The sequence below is a fragment of the Eulemur rufifrons genome, chromosome 15 (assembly GCF_041146395.1).
Source record: "Eulemur rufifrons isolate Redbay chromosome 15, OSU_ERuf_1, whole genome shotgun sequence".
Taxonomy (NCBI): domain Eukaryota; kingdom Metazoa; phylum Chordata; class Mammalia; order Primates; family Lemuridae; genus Eulemur; species Eulemur rufifrons.
Window position 1 is genome coordinate 77,160,935 of NC_090997.1, and position 24,832 is coordinate 77,185,766.

The 24,832-nt window shown below is 39.2% G+C and overlaps 1 protein-coding gene across 1 annotated transcript in view; it reads right to left on the reverse strand.

The window, feature by feature from the left end:
• MTCL3 (MTCL family member 3) overlaps positions 1–15,886 on the reverse strand; it is a 40,019-nt gene extending 24,133 nt beyond the window's left edge. Inside the window, exons 1-4 of the mRNA XM_069488665.1 lie at positions 15,135–15,886; positions 12,010–13,208; positions 11,321–11,545; positions 9,358–9,516 (exon numbers count right to left, since the gene is read on the reverse strand). Coding sequence (XP_069344766.1) covers positions 9,358–9,516; positions 11,321–11,545; positions 12,010–13,113 — 1,488 coding nt within the window. The 5' untranslated portion in view covers positions 13,114–13,208; positions 15,135–15,886. The remainder of the gene's footprint in view (positions 1–9,357; positions 9,517–11,320; positions 11,546–12,009; positions 13,209–15,134) is intronic.
• Positions 15,887–24,832: the final 8,946 nt, after the last annotated feature.

Here is a 24,832-nt window from a genome sequence, read left to right on the forward strand (position 1 = left end):
TGTGCTTGAATACTTTTGATCAAAGAACAGCCCTACTCTCTCTGCTAAGGCGCTCCTCTTTAGGAAGCATATTTATAGAGCAGCAAGGTAGGAGAGAGACATTTAGCAAGACAAGTCAGTGTAGTTGGCCCTGTTGACGAATGCAGTGGCAGGTAGTGCAGCCAGATTAAATTTTCATCCCCCAAATCATTTGCAAGTGTGAGATAATGGGCGATGAAGCAATAAGAACTAAAGACAAACCTAGTGGAGGAGGCATTGGGACAAGTGGAAGAAGTTAGAATGGCTTTATAAGGAAGTAAGATGTAAAGGGGAGATTCAGAGAGTGATAGACATTCATGAAAAACAAGAAAGCAAAAGTGATTCAAAGGCCTGTAGAAAAGAACTGGAGTCCTAGACTGATCTAAAATTTCACTCTCATAGACTTAAAAATTCTTTCTAGGAGTTAAGTCCTAATCAGCTAACCTAGAGCTATGTGATGATAACAATAACATCTGATGTAGTTAGTATCTTAACTATTTATAAAACACTTTCGTACATAATTATCTCATGTTATACTTGTGAGTAGACTGGATAGAAAAATACTTATTTTCCTTTAAGAGGTGATTACATTGAGAGTCAGCTATTAAGTGACTTATCTGAAATAACACAGCTATTATATCTTCAAAAAGGGAGACAGTATCGACAGACCTGAAAACATTTTTCTAGCCCTATATTTCTACTTTTTTCTGCAAAGATTCCCTTTCTGTGAGATAACATCGATTTTTTCCTGTAGACACCTTGGAAGTCTACTCTCAATGCTTGATCAAAGAATCACGAGAGACACAGAATATGAAGATTCAAGGAGTATTGAGGTCCCTAAAGAAGGTAGGCTATTTGTGGGTGGGAAGAACGTGGAAGTGGCTATGGAGGGGCAGCCTGAGTCCCTGCAGTGAGGCCACCCAGCACTGACTGGTGGAGGCCACGCATTGGAGGTAGACAGACTTGGGCATGGACCGGCATGCTAACAGGTGATATTTTTAACCTCTCTGAGCCTAGGAGTCTTCATCTGTAAAATAAAACTATTAACAACATAGTTATACATAGAGTATCTGATACAGTGACTGGAAGATAATTAGCACTCGACACTGGTGGCTACTGAGCAACTACAGCCCTGGGGTAATTTTCCATATCTCTGCAGCCAAATTAACTGCTGAATCGACTGTCCCAATGAAGGTTTGAAGCAAATTCAACTGGATAGTCTCTGGGAGTGACAAGCTCTGCAGTCTTCTCTCCTTCCCTAAACCTGCATTTCACATTTTCTTACCAAAGCACATAGAAATTAAACTGCACAGCTGATGCTCAAGGTGTCAGAGTTACCTTGTTCTGAGTTCCTGTCCTCATTCCCCTTCCCAAGACCCCTTTGAGACGGGACCTTGTTTCAGGGAAGACTTGCTGCTTCTGGTGAATAAATGGGATTTGAGAGGAGCAAGGTAGAGAATTGGAAGTTTCTAGAAGGTCAGGAGACCTCTAGTTCTGGAAGTGGGGTGAGGCTGGAGTTACCTACCTGTTATCTTCTCATTTGCTTGTATTGCAGTAAGTACCATAGAAAGAGCCCTGGTTCTGAGTCACTTTTTTTTCTCCCTGTGAAATAGGACCTGAAACACCTTGCTCGGTTCCATTTATTTTCTATTCAAAGTTACTTATTGCTTATCACCTTTGTGCCAAATTCTCTTCTGGTTGTTGTGGACATAATGATGAATAAGACAGACTCCGTCTATACCCTCAGGGAGTTTACAGTCTAGTGCACGAAAAAGATATGCACAAATTAAGTATGAAATTATTATAATATTACAGAAGAAAGCGGTCTAATTGCCTACATGCTGGGCACTGAACTGATGGCTGAGGGTGCCACAGTGACCAAAATAGGCATGGGCCTGTCCTTGTAGAGCCAACAGTCTGGTTGATCTTGTGAGGACTTCACTGTAGCTGTTGTCAAAGTACAACCTGTATAAGGTTGTCCTTTCTATTAGAAAATAATTAATAGCTTAATGGCACAGACTATCCCCTAGGTGAGATTATCTGTTATCCCAATGTTTGCTACATTAAAGTCAGATCAAATTTTATAGGTTTTTAGATTTACATAAAAGGCTGTGACAGAGAGGAGATGCTATTTTCTGCTGTTCCTAGGGGAAAGCCCATTCTCAAGCAGCCAAGGGTGGCCATGGTGAAGGGGAGTGGTAGAGAATACTGTCATTAGTTACTGCTCAGAAGTCTAAAGGTACCGCATGGACTACTGAATTCATGGCTGCACTCTTGGAATCCCCTAAGGAAGGGACTGAGGTTGTTTAATGGGCATCTACTCTACATGAGGTTTATGTCTGCCACACATACAAAGACTAAGTAGCCTCAAAGAGATTTTTATTATACTCTTTGAAATATAAAAACTTGTAACTTCAAAAAACATCAGAGAAGTCATCGGGGATAAAAATAAGTTTCAATAATAGCAAAATGCAAACGTTTGGATGTTTGACTGAGGATCAGCATGCATTAATTCACCCTCTGTGGTGAGAGCCTGGCAGCCCTCCAGGTGCAGAAAACAGGAGCAGATTTTACCCCAAGAACTGCATGGTCAAAGAACCCACCTCGGAGACTTTCTGCCCAAATTAGAATGTTTAGGTGCCATCATTCAATACAGTGGTTTATTTACTGGGAAAGATGATGAATTCTTTGGTTACCACATGATCTTTGTGGTTTCCTGGGGTGGAGAACTAAGGCCACATCAAAAAAAAGGGCCCAGATTATTTGAAAGACTCCACTTGTCCTCAGACCCACACACCAGGTCTTCAGTTCTAATTTCTACAGCACTAAACCAGGCTCTGAATGCTCAGTAGCAACAATCAGAGAGATCACCGTAGGTCTCACTCCCTGGGCTAAAAATTCTTTAGTAGGGCCCTTCGGTAAATGCAAACTTGGAGTTTACTGCAACACTATGCCATCTATATCTTCATATCCTCTGTGGTACCTGTGTGGCCACACTATAGCAGGTATTAAACTATTCTTCAATAAATATCTGTTGACTGAATATATAAAAAATTATAGTAATTAAATAATAGTAATAAAACTGAATTTCATGCCTGAATATGAAACTTTCTGAGAGAACAGAGATAGATAACTGACAAAGTAGAAACAGACATTTATAGGGACCATTGAGAGCATTCCGTTTAATTTCTGTATTTACAAATACAAGAAAATAACCTCAGGCCTATAAATTTCAAGTTATTTGCCCAGAGTCACAGGGAATGACAGGTGAGGCCTCAAAGCCAATTTCCAGAATTGATGACATATGTACTTTCTATTCAACCACATTCGAATTTATGGCTAGTGACAAAATGCCTTAATTTTCTTTTCTGTAAAGTTTTCATTCTTAATGTATTATATAGATGAGAACTGGCAATTGTTTTGAAAGCTCATCCATCTATAGTGGTTGCCATGTAACACCTGTTTATAATTGTCAACATTTTGTTGCACTGTAATTGATTTGCTTCCTGGTTGTTCCAGAGGCTTCACGGAAAACTTGGTGTTGCTTTCCTGTCTAGTCACAGGTAGGAAAGAATTTCTTTCAATACTTGTTTCCCTGCCTTAATTGCTTCTAAACTCAGAGCTGTTACATAACAATGTACATCCCCTGGATTCCCAGAATTTTTACTTGACCTCATTTTTAAACCTTATTTCAATAGTTTTATGATTTTATTGTGAACCACGTCAAATCCGATTTTAAGGTCAGTTGGACACAGAAGTCAGAGAAGTAATAATCTTTTGGTAACTGTATAAGTAATATACTTCCATGGAGACATTTAACACAGGTAAACTACTGCTCTCTCAGGGGTGGGTCACTCAAAGTTCAGCCTAGAGCCCTTGGATAATGTTAAACCGGCCTCTGAGCAGAGTCCAGGGTTGGAGACTTAACTCTCATGAATATTTTTTCACGGCAAATAAAACAAACATTTAAACACACCTGTGTTGAACAATTTCTACAAAGTCTATTACATTGCAAACATAAAAATCAAAAGATATTTTAGATGGGAACTGCAAATGTACTCAATTAGCGATACTTACTCAGGTAAACCTGTATTTGTACAGTGCTTTACAGTTTCAAGAACATAAAGTTCAAAATTTCAGCCAAAAAAAAGAACTGGAATCTGATCAACTATGTGGGGGTGTGTCATTTGGACCTCTATTCTTATGTAAATAACCGGAAGTTTGAAGTCTTTATGAAAAGTTCAATATATTTCATAAAATAATCCACCAGTTTCTGATTGTGTACTAATTTGCTTCTGCCAGGGGCTTGGCATCTGAGTAAAAAAGCCACTTACACAAGCCTAAATCTTAGGCATGCAGCTGCATATGTAATTTCTTAAAAAAAAAAAAAACAATAAAATGTATAATTCCTAAATACATACATCTTTAAACATACATTCATAACAAAAGGTAATTTCCTGGAAGACAAGCTTTTCTGTACTTACCTGGCATGCTCTTCCTTGTTTTTAATTTAGTCTTCATTATTCCTATCTATGTTATCCAACAAACTATTGGCTCTGAGAAGATTATGACTAAAGTATTAGTGTTTATTTGATGCATTTAAAAATATTTATGGCCAGTTCATTTTAAAATATCAGCGACTACTGTTCTGTTCACAAATTTTAAGAAAACCCCCAGAACCAGAGGAAAATGCATGCCAAAGAAATTCCCCATGAAAAGTGTCTCTTGAGCTGCTTGTTCGCTGATTTATTGCTTGGCATTTCTCTTTCACACTTTATTACTTAAATAAATATACCCTATCAGAACCAAGTGTAGTTATGATTGGTCCTTTATTTTATGTAAGAAAATAAACTGGTAATTATAAACGTGTCGTACAAAAATTTGTCTATTAAAGTGTTCTGTTTGTAAAGAGAATCTGGGCATATAGATAACACGCTCAATGGACTCTAAAAAACAAAACCAGAGGCATCACTGTTAAAATTTATAGTACTAATTAGTTTTGTGTTCTAGAATAAAAGTTCCTTATAATAGATAGGATATATAAACCAAGTACACAGAAAATAAAAGTCCCAAGATAGGTGGTGCTATTGCAGTAGACCAGTTAAGAACCCTCTAGAGCAAAGACTGGGAAAAGTTAAGACAATTATTTTCTTTTAAGATTCTTGTGTACAGCTGAGGGATGAGACAAAACAGAATACCTATTCTGAAATGAAAAAGAGCTGATAAATAGTTCTCATCATCATCATCTCACTTATTCTTTCTTCCCTTTGGTCATCTGTTGATGATTTCTTTGCTCAAGTGTCTGTCATCAATGCTTTTTGCAAGCACCCAACTTTAAAAGTGACATGAGAAGACCCCTCTCTCCTGAAGAGCACAGAGAGTTTCAAAGTTTTGAAAATAATGTTTACTCCTATAGCAGCAGAACTTCATGAGGGCAATGACCCTCAATTTAACTGGACCAAAAACTCACCTTTTACAGAAATGTGTTGTCTAGAGCCTCCTCCATACCCTCCCTTTATCCTATTTATGCATGAACCCATCCTGGCATTCAAAGAGCTAGTTGTTTGCATGAAACAACTTTTACAAAAACTACTGTCTGTCTGATCATTTACGATGCTTAAAGATACACCATCATTTTTCCCTGGTTACATAAAGGTAAAGGCATTTTTCTACAGCAAGAAAGCATACTGCTAGTAGCAATCAATGCTTTATAATTGGGATGAGAATGCTATTAAGATTTGAAGGCAGCACTCTAAGTGGTCCCTCTTGTTTGCAGTTGGCAGAATATCAGCTATTTCAATACAAGCAAGGAGTTGCAGTAGACACAGCTAATTACCTCCATCCTGCCTCTACTCCATTCTTCTTACTCCCAGGTGCCTACTCCACTCGCTCAGGGGGAGAAGATAAGCAGATAGATGTGAGCAGGCACACAGGACCTTGTGCAGCCACTAGCACTGAGAACAATTGGTTAATACCCTTGGAGCTAGTTAAACCCTTAGTAAACAGTCCCAAACTCTAGCAGATGGTCTATTAGTCCCAGTGGTGCTGTTCAACATCTATACGACTCCATACAAGGAACTAAATTCTTAGGATTGGAGGATTGCTCTTCTCTAGTATATTCTATTTACCATTTTATGATTTTACTCTGTAACTAGTATCTTTCCTCATAATGGAGAGTTCGGCCTGGTTCTATTTTTCTCCACCAGTAGAATGACAAAAGGGATAACAGTCCATGTGGTTAGCATTCACCAAGGACTTGAATATATTTTCACTTTACAACCAAGGAAGCAGATGGATAACTGAAGCTGTTACAAGTCATCCAATGGGAAACTCACAACCCCTACCCCACAGAGTAAGCCTGTTATATAGCAGCTCAGTTTTAATATTCATCTTCTTGGAGGATAACAGAAGTACTGTTGTAAAAATCTTATTTGAAACATTTCTGATTTCTAAACATATTTTTAAACTACTTATTCTATTTCTTACACTATTTTGAATACTATGAAGGTCAACCTCAAATGGATGATTATAAAATATTACTGCCATAATATTCTTCATTTTTCCTTTCTTACATGTAGCATTCCTTAGACTGGTATCTTCTCTTTCTCCCTTCCTATTTCTGTTCCCCATCACCACCCATCTTCTCAAACTGGGAATGCTATTTTTCTTAATGAAAGGCTACTTTAAAAGTTGATGTCCTGAATACATGCTCCTAAATTCTTTATATTTTTGTTGTATTTCCTAATCAGGGATTGGAGTTTGGCTTTTATAACTCCAAAGACAATGTGAATTGCCTCTTTGTCATGAATATATATATCCACACTGCTTGGTGCTGTAATAGTATTTTCTCAACTCAGAATTAGAGCCCTGAAGGAGGAAATAGTCACAGGGAAGGGGGTGGGAGAAAAAAAAAAATCAAGGAAACATACCTTTAAAATTCTTCTGAGGACATTCCTAAATTCTAGCCCTTACTCCTTCCGGGTGGCCAGATTATTTTGGCTTTATTTTAAGATGGGAGAGATCACATTTTTCTAGCTAATGGACAGTCTATGAGCATTTCCTTTCCTGGATGTAGGATGAAAATCAGAAAACCTTTATGCCATTCTCAAATACAACTTTTCAGATAACCACTTGAAAAACATTGACATGATACCAAATTACAAGGTATTTCTTTTTAGTATCTGGGAATCAAGTGAAGTTTGTTTTTACTCAAATGTTTTTATAGACATTGTATTGTATAGACAAAGAATATGGGATAACACAAGTGATGTATGAACAGGGAATGGGGCCTAATGAGACCCACGATGAACTTTCTTTTACCCTGCCCATAGGAAGCTATTAATTGCTACCGTTGTGGGCTGAAGTATGTTCCCTCCTCCCCACCCTCTGCGCCAATTTCATATGTTGAAGTTCTAATCCCCAGTTCCTCAGGATGTGACCTTACTTGGAGATAGAGTCTTTACAGAGGTAATCAAGTTAAAATGAGGTCATTAAGGTGGGCCCTAATTTAATATGACTGGTGTTCTTATAAGAAGGGGGAATTTATAATTTGGAAGACAGTCATCTGCAAGCCAAGGAGAGAGATATGGAACAGATCCTTCCCTCACATCCTCAGAAGGAATTAGCCGTACCACCACCTTGACTTTGGATTTCTAGCCTCCAGAACTGTGAGACAATACATTTTGTTGTTTAAGCCACCCAGTTTTTGGTACTTTGTTAGAGCAGCCCTGGAGAACTAATACAGTTTCCTACTTAATTTTTTGCCCTGTGAATGACACTTTTAACATGACACACTACACTGTAGTTATTGTTGAAGAAACATATATTTATATCTATATTAATTTCACATTTGATCTCTTCACGTTAGAAAATAAACTATGCTGCTCTTTAAATGGCGATATCCTGAATTTTAGGATAAAAGTCTTATATGATGGCAAAAGATGTTGAGAATCATATAATACAACCTTTACAATTTATAATGAATAAATGAAGGCAAGTAGAAGTTACAGGCCTTTTAAAGTCACCCAGTTAGTTACTAGTGAAGATAGCTCACATGGCTCTCATTCTCCATGTTTTTCTACTATAGCACAGAGCCACTCTTAACTAGTAGCCAAAGATTTCATATCATTAAAATAATTTTCCCTATTTCGTCATGTTAAAAAATGTTTAAAGTTGGGATAATATAAGAATAAGTAAACACTAAGATCACAAAAAATTAGTTTACCTCACCGAAATCATGCTCTACAAAGTCTTAGCACGTATATATTCTCAGACTATAATTTCACTGTTACGTTGTAGATATATTTTTGTATGATTTTGAGATAAGCACAGCTATGACATGTGGCTCAATACCTCAGTGTCTGTGGAAAGCTTAGGATTTCCCTTAGAATTCTGCATATCCAAGCAGAGGAATTGTTCAGAAGACCACTTGTGCATTTGCTATTCTTGCTAATAGTTTTCATAAGCTACATTGTACATGATCAGGTAGTTTTCAAAGAATATTGTTTTAACTAAAATTAAATTGCTATTTATCATAAAGCTAATTGCTTCTTGATAGATCTTTCAATTTCTTTTCTCCTCCAATTATTTTCTTTGATCCTGATTCTGTTTTTTTTTTTTTTTTTAAGTCTTTGAGAAGACTCAGGGTAAATAAGGTAGGAATCTTCAAGTAGCTAACATGGAAGACAAATTTGACTCTTCTACCTTAAAGGGTAGAACTAAGATAAATTGGTTAAAGTCATCATTCAACAGATTTCAACTCAAAACAAAGAAAACCTTTAAACAGAGCTATGATGTGATAGCAGTGGCTGCTATAAAAGATCTCAAGGGTTAGTCACTGGTGATATTCTAAGTATTAGACCATCAGGGACAAGGGAGCTTCATTATAGACAGAATTCAACCAATGAATGGATTAGACTAAATGGCCTTTATAGCCTTTTCCATCCTAAAAGTTTATGGCTCTATAAACTCAGTAGTAATCTCACAGGACTAACTCTTCCCTTCAACTAACACAAGGCTCATTCCTTCATACTCTTCACACACTTTGCATTTAGTACACTATGTAATTTATCTAATTAACATACATTTAGATGACCCAGAGGTGACACGTCCATCACAGCCCATGTATGTCAAGTTAGAGACAGAGTTCGGGTCGGAATTTTTTCATTGCTACTCACATATTAGTATGAAATCATGTATTTTTCAACACACTGCGTGAGGACAAAAAACTGTCCTATAATCTTAAAAGAAAGAATTATTTTAACAGTCATATTGCTCCTTGGAATTCTTTTCTGAAGAGCTAAAAATATATGGTATGCCACGAAATAATCAAATACTAACCTCCTTCATTTTTTCCAGTTCATTCTGTAAAGCTTGCTTTGCAATTTCAACTTCTATGAGCTGTTGCCTCAGTTTTTCATTTTCACCTTCTGTCGTTGTTCTCTTTTCTTCCACGTTTTCCAATTCATGGTGAAGTCTCACAGATACATCCTTTGCAACCTGAATCACAGTGTTTGTACCAATAAAATATAATTAAAGACAATACAGTAAGTGGGCTAAAATTTTATTCATACTGAAAGCATTAAGAACCAATACTTATCTAGTGCTTACCATGTGCCAGGAAGTGTTGAGCATGCTTTACATATAAGCAATTCACAAATCAACCATTTAACCCTCACGACAATCCCATGAGATAGGTATTACTATTATTCCTATGTTACAGATGAGGAAACTGAGTCTCAGAGAGGTAAAGTAATATGCTCAAGGTCATACAACTAACAAGTAGTCTGGTAGTCTGACTCCAGATTTTGTTCCCTTAACTTCTATCCTACACCATGGTAACAAATGTTCTATTGCGTTTTATCACATGTAGAGAAATTTCACATATCTCCTCGAATTCTACAATAAAACTCTGCGGTAGATGTTTTCATTATCATCTATGATAAAGAATGGAAAACAGAAGTTTTTACAAGTAGGGGGCTGGGGCTTGGATTTTGATCTTATAACTAGAATTCTAAGTGCTTAATTTTAGGAAACACTTTAGTTCTTGATATTAATTTTTTGGAATGACTGTGCATTTTTACCCCATATTTTGAGATTATCTTGGAAGTTTTAGTGTCTGAAAGAAAAGTGGAACATTCTGGTGTAGAGGAGTAGGATACTGGCTTCTGGTTTTAGACAGGATGGAGAGTGAGCCTGGCTACTTATTAGCTGCTTTCCAGGTCTGGGCCCTTTCCCTCTGTGAAAGGTGCAGTTTGTGCCTCTGTAAAATGACGTCATTAATAATCTCTACCTTACAGGTTTTTTTTTTTCCCTTGAGAATTAAATGAAATAATGTATGAACAATGCTAGCCAAGTGCCTGGTACATAGTGAGCACTCAAGAAATGCTAGGAAAAGTAACAAAAGAAGTAATACAATAATGACTTTCATAAAATACATGCTCATAGCTTTCTTTAAAAGAAATAATAGGATATTTATACATTTGCTTTTTATATCTTGATGAAGCTAATACAATTAAAAGTACACTCATTTTGTTGCCTACGACGATTAATTTAATATCTGGTTGCGTTGTCAATGAATCTGCCTACAATCAAAATGAACTGGAGACTACACTTGTCTAAAAAATGCATTTCAAGGTCGAGATTTCTTCACTGGAAGAGATTCTGAAGGAGCAACTTCACTTTAAAAATGAGATTCTTTTATTTACTTTATTCTCCTTTTTCTTCAACAAACCGGCCACAAGTTGGCCAGTTTTCCTCTCAGGGAGTTACCTAAGTGGCAAGTACAGGAAGAAAGGTATCCTGGAAGAAGGAGGTAGGGTGGGGACTTGCAGAGAGAAATCTTAACAGTTCCCTTGCCGGTGCTGTTCCTATTCTGGGCTTCAACTCCCTGGGAGGGGTCCTCCTAGTGCTACTCTTGAGTGCTTGATTCCAGCCAGCTCTGGCTTGGAGACAGACTCCAGGCCAGATTCAAGTCAGAGCCTGCGCTCTGTCACGCCCTTGTTTCCGCCCAGGAGGGAGGCGCCCTCTTCCCTTCACCTCTGGAAGAGCCACAGTTACTCCCGGGAGAGCCCACTGAGCTCGTTTTCCGCCAGGCCCTCCACACACACTGGACTCTTTAGACCCACCTGTCAGTTCTCACCCTTCCGGGACCCTGCTGTTTTACAGAGCGGGGCGAAACTCTGTATCCCCAGAGCTCTTTGCGTGTCACCACTGAAGACATTTCCGCGCAAAGAGCCCTTGGCCAAAGCCCCCACCGGCCGCCCCTGCCGCACGCCGGCAAGCCCGCCCCCACGCCGCAGACCTTCAGGTCCTGCTCCAGGCTGCGCAACAGCTCCCCGTCGATCTCCCCCGTCTGAGCATAGCGGAGCCTTTTGCGCTCGGCTTTGCGGAGGCGGTACTGCAGGATCCGGCAGTTTTTGTTGGCTCTCTCCAACTCGTGGCGCATTTCCTGCAGTTGACAGGCATCCTCCTCGAAGAAAGTGTCCCTCATCTCGTCCATCTCGGTTCTCAGCTCATCGATCTCGTTCTGCGGCGGTGACAGGCCGCGGGTCAAAATTAGCCTCACCTCCAGCCCCTCCGACATACACCGTACACACCCCATTCCAATTCCAAATTCTCAGCTTTATGTCCTCCTCCTCCATTAGACAAGTGACAAGAAGCCGAATGAAGGAGAAGAAACTGGAAAGAGGGCCCACTTTAGGCCTTCTCTCGATCTCTTACTCTAGCTTTCTCCACGAAAAAGTGGGACAAACCATGATGATTGGAGAAACGAAGGCCCAATTTGGATTTAAATGAAAACCCAACGTTACTAAGATCGGGTTCTGTTTCAAATCCAGACAAGGCCTAGGACCCCCCTCCCTCCTTTCCTGTTCTCCTCCCTCTTTAAGGCTCCCTATCGGGTTAGCAGCCTCTCACCCCCGCCGGGACACGCCCTAATCCTCTGAGGCCCACACCTCCCCTCCCCCACCCGACTCCCCCCACCCTCCTCACCTTGAGAGTCTCGTTCTCCTCTCGCAGCTTCTCCATCTCCTCCTGCATTTCTTCCTGCTCCTGGAGCTGCTGCGGGTGCGGCTGCGACGAAGGGGGCGCCGCCGCCTGCATGCCCCCTCCGCCTGCGCTGCCCTCTGCGCTCTGCTGGGGGCCCTCCGCCGCCGCCGCCATTGGGGAGGCGGAAGGGACTGCGAGGGGCTCACAGATGGCAGGGGCACCAGAGACAGGGGAGCTGCGGCTACTGCTAGCGCCGCCGTTCTTAGTGTGCATCTGAGCCGCGGCTGCCGCCGCTGCCGCCCGCTCCTTCTTGAGATGGAACTGGATGAGCTCAGACTGCAGACATCCTTCCTTCCAGTAGCTCCCGCCACCGCCGCTGCCGCCCCCTGCAACGCCGCTTCCGGAGTTTCTGCTACCGGGGCCTGGGGTTTTGCCCGCGGGAGAGGAGGATGGCGAAGGGGAGGCCCCCTCCCCGCCGCTGCCGCCCCTCTGCTGAGCGCGGATGCCTTTCCCTCGCCAGCCCCTGGGCGGCGGCGGCGGCTGCGGAGCGCCCCCCTCCCTTTCCCCCGAGCCGCCGCCGGCTCCTCCTCCTTCCCCGTCCCCTCCTCCCCCTTCCCCGAGCGGAGGGGGTTCCCCGAGTTTCGAGGGCACGGAATCTAGCTCTCGGGGCTGCTCCTCAGGCGGCCCGGGCCTCCTGCTGCCCAAAGCGGCCAGGGTCGCTGCGGGGGCCGCTTCAGCACCAGCCGCAGGCTGGACAGCTCCCGGCGCGGCCCCTTTGGGCGCCTGGGGCGCCGCCTTCTCGGCCCCGCCTCCACCGCCTCGGGAGCCTGCCGGAGGCCCCCCGCGGCTCCCGGTCTTGTTACCCTGCTGTTGTTGCTGCTGCAGCTGCTGCTGCCGAACAGAATTGAGTTTAGTGCCGGCCCCCACCGAGGACCGGGTGGCCGTGGTTGTCTGTCGGAGCGAATTGTCCCTCGGCCTAGCGGGTGATTGAGCTCGCTGCTGCTTTCTGCTGCTGCCCTCCGGGTGCAGGCGAGCCTCTGTGGCTGCGGAGGCAGCAGAAGCTGCGGCTGCGGCAGGGGCAGCGCCCCCGGACGGTGGCTGACTCATGGCAGTCTAGGAAGAACCTACTGGATGCGATTTGGAATCGTCCATCACTAGATCATCCTCTTCCCTCTTCACCGCCACCAACCTTCCTTTCTAAGCTGGGACAGAAACAAAAGAAGGAAAGCACACATGTCGACATTGTTACAGAGCACAGGGTGATTTTGTTGTACAAGAGAAGCCCCAGAAAATGATGAGATTTGGAAGGAGCTTAATAGAAGCTTTGACTTGAAGAATAGAATGCAGGGTGGTCAATTCTCATTTTGTCCACGGTGGCACTGTCTCCATCTCCCTCCACCTCAGTAAAATGATGACGGATCTGAAAGCAGCTGAACCTTACAGTCTCACAGTAGCAGGTTTTGGAAAGGGGGAGATACAAAGTCAGAAATGTATTGATGGGAATGGAGATTTAAAGAAAAGAGGGTAAGGTCGAGAAGAAGCTTCCAAAACAAAAGGAGATGTTCACATGCTATAGTTGTTAAACTCTTGCTTTTACAACTTTGGCTTTCCTCACCATCAAATCTATATTTAAAGCCTAGTTTAGTGGAGAAGGTTTTATTTAATGAGTACTCCCAAGTGTCAATTAGAGGGAAAGGGTTATGATGTAAGGTTCCTAGAGAAAATTTGATTTGTATAAGTGAAACTTTTCTCAAGCAACTTCCAACCCCCAATGTTGTTTTTAGAGAAATACACCCAATTTCCTTTAGAGCAGAACTAAAGAAAATCTAAATAACGAATGATTTTAAATCAACCTCGGTTTCAAGAAAATAATGGCATTAGGAATTATCTATATGGTTTAGTTAGCATATTATTAGCAACCCCAAAGTTTTGTTGTTGTTGTTGTTTTGTTTTGTTTTAGCTTTGGAAAATAATTTTTTAAATTCTTTTGGAAAAGTTGATGGGTAGCTCTACAGAGTCCTCTAAGTTTCTGGTGATGAATTTTTCTACACTTATCCAATTTCATAGTTCTTGCTAATCATTTTAGTTTTAAGTATAATTGCTAAATAGAAAATATTTTCATTCTTAAGCATCTTCTTAGCTGGCTATCATAGGCAAAGATGTACTTTTAAAGTGCCCATTTCTTTCTATACAATGAATTTTGAGACAGAATGACCCTGTACCCAGAAGGCTGGTACATCTTCCCTCATGGTGGTAAGATCAATTTCCATTGTGTATCTTTCCAAGATAAATCCAACACTGGCTTCTTTAATCTGGAAAATAGCAAGCTACTGCCTCATGGGTTCCTCTCCCTAGTGATGCAGTCAGCTAGTCAATTACATACCTTTTCCTTAGAATCCTTTCTCTCTTAAAGCACTGAAAAGGCCATGACTAGGCATAAAGTTTTGCTTTTTAAAATTTTTCTCTTATTAAGAGAGAAAGTTACTGTACTGTCAGTAACTGTACTTGCATTGTGCTTGTCATCTATTTTTAGTATCATAAATTAGCATGCAGTAATTCCTCATTTTATAAAGAAATATTACTGGAGGACTCCTCCCCCACTTCCCTATGTTTCTGGCATCTCCTTCCAGAAACAGAAGGATTATAAGGTGAACAAAGAAGATATTAGGAAAAAAAAATGCCCACCAACTTATTTTCTACACCTTCTCTTGGAGCCACGACACTACTAAAATGTGTGGCCTAGTTCATCAGCCTGGGTCACACTAACATGGGCCACCCAACTAAGCTATATGCCAGTGCAAACTTATTTTTTGTTTTTAGTTAGGCAGAATCATTCCAGAGCTGAGAAGCCATCAGATAATTTTTAAACTCGGCCCCCAGACAGCTTTCACCCAGGAGAAATCTCGTGTTCCAGTAACTGGGCTCCACAATCAAAGGTACCTGGCTGCTGTCACGTGGTTCTCACAAAGTGACAAGATGCTGCATCTCTTCAAGGCTTCCCCCTTGGAAACTGCCACCCAATCAACCCTGGCCCGGCTCAAACCAACACTTTCAATCTCAAGTTTTGTCTGCCTACCGACCCACCCCATCTCTCATCCCCAGCCCTTTAGAAATCCAGAACTGCTCACTTCTCAGCAGAGGCGATGTTTCCAAGAAGTTGATGCAAATCACCAACGTTTTCCTTTTGATATTCCGTGGATCTCAGGGTTTTTATTGTGCCTTTCGGAGCCGAGGAAAAGTTCAACTTCGCAGTATTATTTGCGACTTTCTGGCTGAGCACGACTTTGGGCCAGCTTGCTCCAGATTCACACCCACTCGATTTCTCCAAACAATGGCGGTAACGTCAGGACTCAGCTGCCCCCAGAGCGGGTTACTTCCCTGCGGTCCGCCGCTGGGCTGGGGCTGCGGCTCACAGCAGGCTGACACGCGAGGTACCAAGCCGTGCCAGACGCTCCCCAGGAAGTGCAGTGATATGCATGAGCTGACCTCACCGGACTGGGCAGGGGACAGGGCGGGATTGCAAGGGACCACAGGGCAGGAGTAACCAGAGAGAGGTTACTTTCAAGAGGAAAGACCAGAAGGCAGGGAAGGGGTGGGGGGCGGCGGGACAAGAAGACAAAAAGGCCGGAGCCACCGCCCGAGATGGAAGATTGGCAGCCGCGCTCGAAGTCCTTTCTCCACTCTCATATCGCGTACTTGGCAGAAGATTCCAAAGCCGCTTGAAATCGCATGCGCTGGTTTTCTGCGGAGCTTTGTCCTGGGTCCGCTCAATCTCCATCAATTATTTACTTGAGCTCTTTTTCCAGGGAGGCGGATTCGAACAGCCTTCTGGGCGTGCCTGACGTCTCCCGATGCAGCTCCGAGGCGCTGGCGGGCGGCTGCCCGGAGTTCTCTTTGTTCGCTCACTTTAATTCTCAGTCGAGCTCTCCACGCGGTGCTCGTCCCCACCCCCAGCCCGGGCGGAGTCATCGGATGTCGTTTCCACGAATAGATAATGGTTGCCACTGTGGGACTCACCGTCCCACAGACAAAGGTTTCTTGCGAAGCCACCAAGAATTTAGTGCACACTGAATAAATATCGGCTTACAGAGATCGTTCACAGATAGGTTTGCCCTGGGTACATTTTTCTCTGTCCTTTATTGACTGCGGGAGCAATTGCTAGGATCCATAATCTTTACTGTAGTGCATGTGGGTAACAGGACTCAGGAAGAATGTATTTATGGGATATCAGCTTAAAAGGGAATTCAGGGAAAAAAAGGAGAATTCAGAATATACGCCTTTACAGTGTACACAAATCCAGGCCGGTCCATAGCAATAACGTTTTTAAAATTTGAGTGGAAATTTCTCTTTTTCTTCCAGGGTTTTTGGGGGGAGTGGGCGTGGGAGACTCCCTCCTACCTCTAAGAATTCCTTTGTGAGCTTGAAGATGAGAAAAAAAATTGCTTTTGAAAGGGCAATTTTTTTAAATTAAATTTCTCTCTCATTAATATGGTGGTTTTGTAGGGGAAATGAGGTAAATATCTTGAAATAATAATTGTTTATATACTAACATGAATTTTTGTATAAGAGATTTTATTTACCAAGTGTAAATTTTGCATTAAAAGTGAAATTAAAACAATGTATAAGTAGTTTGCATGCAAACAATCATTATAGCAACATAAAAACATGTTCAAGCCCTGGTGATTAATATCTCCAGTGACATATAAGACAAATATAGTATCATAACAAAGTCATTCATGTTCCAAAATAGATATTAAGAGCCTACTTTGTGCCTGGCACTGTCCAAGGTGATGGGGATGCAAAGATTAAATCAAGAAATTGTCCTTGTGCTAGGGAGAGGCTCACCCATATTGGTGAGAATTGAGATAATTTCTTTATTTTTATTCAAATGGTTTTGGGAAGTGGAAAAGTGGCATCAACATCTGTAATAAAGAGATCAAACCTTGACTAGCATACCAAAAATAAAAGAAAAAAAGTGAAAATGTAATCATAAGTTAGTTTGAATTTATATGGGCAATTCCTCATCATGTACCTAAACTTGAGTTGTAATATCCTTAAGAAATATCAATATCTATAGGTCTCATTCAATCATAACTGATAAAGTAGATAAAATATTTTTCAGATCAATCTTTACAAATAAAATATTGATATTGTAAATATAGCCTGAGGACACAAAACATACTCGGTCCTATTTCTCTAAGAACTTGTACTCTGCTTAGGCATCTATGTTTTAAATTTTTCCTAAGGTAATGTTATTTATTTCAATACAATCTGTAACTTTAAAGAGTCTAATAAAAATCAAGAATGCATTATTTATGCATTCTTAAATCAAACAGTTAATGTGCCTGAATGTTTCATTTTATAATTTAATATTACCAACTTCAAGGTTCTAAACTGTAATAATATAGGATAAGTATAAGCAATATTTAAGATACTTCTTAACTCATGTAAATATACCATAGAGGCCAGCCATGGTGGCTCATACCTGTAATCCCAGCACTTTGGGAGGCTGAGATGGGTGGATCACTTGAGGCCAGGAGTTCAAGATCAGCCTAAGAACACAGGGAAACCCTGTCTTTACAAAAAAAATTTGTTTTTTAATTAGCTGGTGGAGCCCATTCTACTAAGTGAAGTATCCCCAGAATGGAAAAATAAGCACCACATGTACTTCGCTGATCATCATCTAAGAGCACATTTAGGAATAACATCAATCGGGTGTCGGGCAGATGTGGGGGATGGGGAGGGGATGGGTGTGTATACATACATAATGAGTGGGATGAGCACTGTCTAGAGGATGGACACGCTTGAAGCTCTGATTCAGGGGCGGGGAGCAAGGTCAATATACATAACCTAAACTTTTGTACCCCCATAATATGCTGAAATAAAAAAAATTAGCTGGGCATGGTGATACGTGCCTATAGTCCCACCTACTTGGGAGGCTGAGGCAGGAGGACCACTTGAGCCCAGGAATTCAAGGTTACAGTGAACTATGATCAGGCCACTGCACTCCAGGCTGAGTGACAGAGTGAGATTCTCTCTCTAAGAAAAAAATGAATAAATATATAAGCCATAGAAAAAGAACTTTTGAATTAGAAATTTGTCTGGTTTATTCTTTTATTTGTTGGTTAAAATTATATTTCTCTAATTAAGCAAAACCCAAAGATGATGACTAAAAAAATTTCCCAGCATTTATAAAGACTTTGGAATTATTTTTAATGTGTTTGAGAAGCAGGCAAGCCAACTGACCTTCTAATGTCTGCTTGCAATAATGAATCATCCACTTCATAGCACAGCAAGATGTAGATCTTAGATCAAGGGAAAAAGGCTAAAGTCTCAACTTCAAAGCCCTAAAGATATACATAGCTTAAAAGGTTTACCCTTCGACTCTCATGACTTTCACCATATCACAGTATCTTAATCTACATAGCTTTACAGCTTGCAGGCCCTTTCACTTTGTGTGTTCAAAACACTGTGAAGTAGCTGCTATCATCCCCATTTAAAAACTGAGTTTCAGAGATGTTAAATGACTTACTCAAGTTTAATTTCACAATCACACCTTGAATTTGGGTCCTGTCCTCCATCAGTTCTGCTTGTTGTATTGGTCTTAGGTGCCTCACTTCTTTTTCATACTACAGTTTAAAAATCTGTATCTCTATGTATCCTAGTTCAGTCTGTTCAGCTATGCATAGAATATCGACATTTGAAGGTAACATTATCACCTCAAACTCTATATGAAATTTTTCTCTTTTCTCTAACTGGTATCTATGTCTATTCTATTTTTCTTTTAGTGAAAAAAAACATTATGTTCTATATCTTTTTCTTCTGGGGAAACCCTCACTTTATATACATTCCCACTAACCACTGGTTTCTTCATTGCTTTATTTATTTATTTATTTATTATTTATTTTGTTTATCCATTTTTTCTTTCAAAATATCATATAACTTTTATTCTTTACTTCCTTTGCAATCACTACCAAAATTCAGGCCCTCGTAATTCTACATTTAGACTGCGGCAATGCTTCCTATTTAAATGATAGATTCTTTCTGCCAAATCTACACTGCCTAATCCTGACAGTTTACACCTTTATTAAACAACAATTTCCTCATGTCACTCTGCTTATAGTCATGTCCAGATTCTTACAGCGCATCTAAACTCTTCTTCCTAGACTTCAAAGAAATACACTGTCCCATCCTATGTTAAACTGTGCTCCCTAGTACTTCACTACACATGTTCCCTGTCCTAGTGAGACTTATTTTCTCTGTTTCCCATCATCATGTAGACTCATGCTGCCTCTGTACCCTTGAATGCCCCTTGCCATTCCTCATACTTTTCATGTGTCCTTCTCCCTCTCCTGTCTAAAATCTGCCCATAGATTTTGGATGATTTTATACTGGTGAGTGTTGATTGTGCTGATCCGTGTGTAATACTGTTCTGAGTACTTCCTCGAGGGCAGGTCTTGTCCTGATGAATTCTCTCAGTGACTGCATATCTGAGAAAGTCTCTATTTCTCTTTTCTATAAGAAACTTGGTTTTGCAGTGTATAAGATTCTAGGCTGGGTATTATTCTGTTTGAGGAGAGTGAGAAGGGAGCTAAAGCATATCTCCAATTTGTCATTTTTCTCCTGTATCTCTGCTTTCTTTTGTGTTGGCTTCAGTCAGGACTACAAATTATTTGGTACATAAATTGCTTTTGTACCGTGCCTATCCCCCAGATAGTGTAAATTGTACTCATTAGGTGTGATTTTACCCATCTCCTGCACCCCTCCCACCTGATTGATTTCCAATGATTGTTATTTCCATATGTGCACATAGGTATTGATCAATTAGTTCCAATTTAAGGGTGAGTTCATGTGGTGTTTGTTTTTCCATTCTTGTGATACTTCACCTAGAAGAATTGTCTCCAGCTCCATCCAGGATAATAGAAGAGATATTAGTTCACCATTTTTTTATGGCTGAGTAGTACTCCATGATATACATATACCACATTTTATTAATACACTCATGTATTGATGATCGCTTGGTTTATTTCCACATTTTTGTAATTGTAAATTGTGCTGCCATAAACACTTGAGTGCAGGTGTCTTTTTTATAGAATGTCTTTTTTTCCTTTGGCTAAATACTCAGCAGTGAGATTGCTGGATCAAATGGTAGTTCTACTTTTAGTTCTTTGAGTTTTCTCCATACTGCTTTCCATAGAGGTTGTACTAGCTTGCAGTCCCACCAACAGTTTATAAGTGTTCCTATCTCTCCGCATCTACAACAACATTTGTTGTTTTGGGACTTTTTGATATCAGCCATTCTTGCTGGAATTAAGTGATATCTCATTGTGGTTTTGATTTGCATTTCCCTGATGATTAGAGATATTGAGCATTTTTTCATATGTTTGTTGGCCATTAGTCTATTCTCTTTTTGAAAGTTTCTGTTCATGTCTTTTGCCCACTTTTTAATGGGGTTCTTTGATTTTTTTTCTTGCTGATTTGCTTAAGTTTTTTATAGATTCTAGTTATTATCTCTATATTGGATGTATAGCATGCAAATATTTTCTCCCACTCTGTAGGCTGTCTATTCGCTTTAACGATTGTTTCCTTGACTGTGCAGAATCTTTTTAATTTGATGAGGTCCCATTTATTTATTTTTGTTGTTGCTGTGATTGCCTTTGGGATCTTCTTCATCAATTCTTTGCCTAGGCCAATGTCCAGAAGAGTTTTTCCCACATTTTCTTCTAGAATTCTTGTAGTTTCATGCCTTAGGTTTGAGTCTGTTATCCATATCATGATTTAATTTTTTGTGAGTGGTGAGAGGTGCAGATCCTGTTGCAGTCTTCTACATGTGGCTATCCAATTTTCCCAGCACCATTTACTGAATAGGGATTCTTTTCCCCAGTGTATGTTTTTTATCTGCTTTGTCAAAAATCAAATGGCAATATGCAGATGATTTTATATCTGGGTTCTCTGTTCTGATCCTTTGGTTTATGTTTCTGTTCTTGTGTTGGTAACATGATGTTTTGGTTACTGTAGCCCTGTAGTATAGCTTGAAGTCTGGTAAAGTGATGCCTCCCAAATTGTTCTTTTTGCTTAAGGTTGATTTGGCTGTACCAGGATCTTCTCTGGTTCCATACAAAGCATAGAATTATTTTTTCTAGATCTGCAAAAAATTACATTGGTATTTTAATAGGGACTTCATTGAATCTGTAGATCACTTTGGGTAGTATAGACATTTTAGCAATGTTGATTCTGCCTATCTATGAGCATAGTATGTTTGTCCATCTGTTTACGTCTTCTGCTACTTTCTTCCTTAGTGTTTCATAGTTCTCTCTGTAGAGGTCTTTCACCTCCTTAGTTAAATATATTCCTAGGTATTTTATTTCCTTTATTGCTGTTGTGAAAGGTATTGAGTCTTTGATTTGCTTCTCAGGTTGACTGTTGGTGTGTATGAAAGCTACTGATTTGTGTACAGTGATTTTGTACCCTGAGACTTTGCTGAATTTATTTATCAATTCCAGCAGTCTCTTGGCAGAATCTTTGGGGTTTTCTAGATATAAGATCATATCATTAGCAAAGATCAATAATTTGGCCTCTTCTGCTCCCATTTAGATACCCTTGATTTCCTTCTCTTGTCTGATTGCTGTGGCTAGGACTTCTAGCAGTATGTTGAATAGAAGTGGTGATAGTGGGCAACCTTGTCTGGTTTCACGTATAAGTGGAAATGCTTTCAATTTTTCCCCATTTAGTATGATGTTGGCTGTGGGTTTGTCATATATGGCTTTTATCATTTTGAGATAGATCCTGTATTTACCTATTTTGTTACACGTTCTTATCATAAAAGGGTGCTGAGTTTTGTTGAATGCTTTTTCTGTATCTATTGAGAGGATCGTATGGTCTTTGTTTTTGCTTCTATTTTATGTGGTGAATTACATTTATAGATTTGTGTATATTGAACCATTCCTGCATCTCTGGGATGAAGCCCACTTGGTTGTGATGGATTACTTCTTGATTAGCAGCTGAATTTGGTTTGCTAGAATTTTATTGAGAATTTTTGCATCTATATTCATAAGAGGTACTGGTCTGTAGTTTCCTTTTTTTTTTTTTTTGAGTCCTTTCCTGGCTTTGGTATCAAGGTGATGCTGGCTGTGTAAAATGTGTGAAACCATTTGGTCCAGGACCTTTTTTGTTAGAAGATTTTTATTACTGCTTCAATTTTATTACTTGATATTGGTCTGTTCAGGAATTCTATTTCTACCTAAGTGAGCCTAGGGAGGCTGTATGTTTCTAAGAATTCGTCCATTTCCTCCATATTTTCAAGTGTATGTGCACAGAAATACAAAATCTCATCTCTGAATACTATAAAAATCTGTATGCACATAAGATTGAGAGCTCTTAAGATGGAAAATTAGTCTATTATAAACTTTCTATAATTTTAATGATACCAAGGTACTTTCAGAGTACTTATAAAACATCTTAACTACATATTTAAAAAAAGGGATTATACTACAACTTTGTTTATATTTCTGCACAGTAGATTTCAAGTACAAATGTGGCAAAGTTGAATTTTTCTGCATTATGGTTGATGGGAGAGGGTGGTTGAAGTTCCTTGAGTAGTGAAAAATCGCAGGGAAAGAGAAATCAGTGAGGCTGGGCAGTCTATGGTGTTTTAGTCTGTTTTCTGTTGCTTATAGCAGATACTTGAAACTGGGTAATTTATAAAGAAAATAAATTTATTTCTTACAGTTATGGATGCTGAGAAGTCCAAGGTGGAGGGGCTATATCTAGTGAGGGACTTCTTGCTGGTGGGAACTCTGTGGAATCCCAAGGTGGTGCAGAACATCACATGGTGAGGGGCTGAGTATGCTAGCTCAGATCTCTCCTTATAAAACCACCAGTCACACTCCTATGATAGCCTATTAATTCATTAAGCTATTAATCCATGAATCTATGAATGGATTAATCCATTCATGAGGGTAGAGCCCTCATGACCCAATCACTACTTAATGGCCCCACCTCTCAATACTATCACATTGAGGAATAACTTTCAACACGAATTTTGGAGGTGGCAAACATTCAAGCCATTGTATGTGGGGCAGCAAAAACATCATATAATCACCTGAAAATGAGCTTTGTAGAAGAGGAATGGTCTATTATTGATTATTTATTTATTTTATTTACATAAGTGATGCCAATGTATATTATTCTGAAACATGTTTAAAATAGAGATATATATACTAAAAACTAAACTGAAAGTCTAATTTCATATCTTTCCCTTTTTCCATTATCCAAAACAAAAGTTATCACCATTGAGAGTGTAGTGTGTATACTTGCTGAATTTGTATTATAAGTAAATGCATTAAAAATAAAATGTGAGCAGAGTATGTGTGTAGTCCTGCAACATGCTTTATTTTAACTTAACAATATGAGTTGGATATCTTTCCCTATGAGTCATACAGATTTGCCTTATTTTCCAATTGCTGCTTAGTACATGATATTATGAATATTCCAATATATTATATTTAAGATATTTATATTGTTTATAACATTTTATTACAAGTAATAATATAAAAACCCACTTTGTACATATGTTCTTGTGCACCTCTGGTTTTCTTTAGAATAGATATTCAGAAGGGAATTACAGATTGAAGCATATGCTCCTTTAATCTTTTTAAGATTTGCCCTTTTATTTTTTAGAATGCCATTATTAATATATTTTTCTACTAACAGTGCATGAGAGCACTTGTTTTTCCTTTTTGTCAAACCTAAATATCTTTTTATTTTCAATATGTTAGATTAAAACTATATATAATTTTTATTTAATATGCATTTCCCTATTTATTAGTAATATCAAGCATATTTTTATGTATTATTTTTATTTGAATTACTCTTTATCTCCTTTACTTATTTTTCCATTATATTCAGTTTTCTTTATTAATTTTAGGATTTTTTAACATTCTGGATAATATATTTTTCTGTAGTCTATTCATAAATATTTTCTCTAGACTGTCTTTTGTTTTTGACTTTATGGTGTTTTGGAAAAATTTTAAATTTGTATGTAGACACATTTTTCAATTATATTTATTGTGATTAAGCTTTGCTTCTAGTTTATAAAGGTCTTTGCAATAAAAAATTAATAATCTTATAGATAGATAGATGCTGTTATTATCTTCATTTTACACATGTCAAAATTTAGGGTAAGATTAAATAATTTTTCCCAAGTGACACAGATAATTAGTGTCAGAATCAAATTTGAACTCAGGCACTCTGGCTCCAGAATACATGCTCTTAACTATATTTGAAGTCTTTAATATTTTTAAATTTCAATATTAATATGGGTCTTTTCTATACTATACATTCTGTTCATTGATCTATTCTTATGCTTATGTATGATATTTTAATTACCATGAATTCATATACCATGTTGATATCTGGTAGGGCTCATCCCCTCTTATTTATTTAAATCTTTTTTGTCCATTTATTTTCATTTTCTCTTTTAGGTGAACTTTAGAGTTAGCGTCTCAAATTTCATGAAAATCCTGCTGTGATTATCTGACTTTATACATTTATTTAGGAAAATTAATGTCTTTCTAATTTAGAGTATTTTTACATAGGAATATAATCTATTCATTAATTTGGTTTTTAAAATGGTCTTTTCAGGTTATTTTTGCTATAGTATTACACTTTTCTCTTAGTTTTATTTCCAGGTATTCTAAAATGTTTGTTTAGATTATAAACAGCACAATTTTCAGCTTTATTTTATTTTATTTTTTATTTCAGCTCATTATGGGGGTACAAAAGTTCAGGTTATATATATTGCCCATGCCCCCCCAACCCCCTGAGT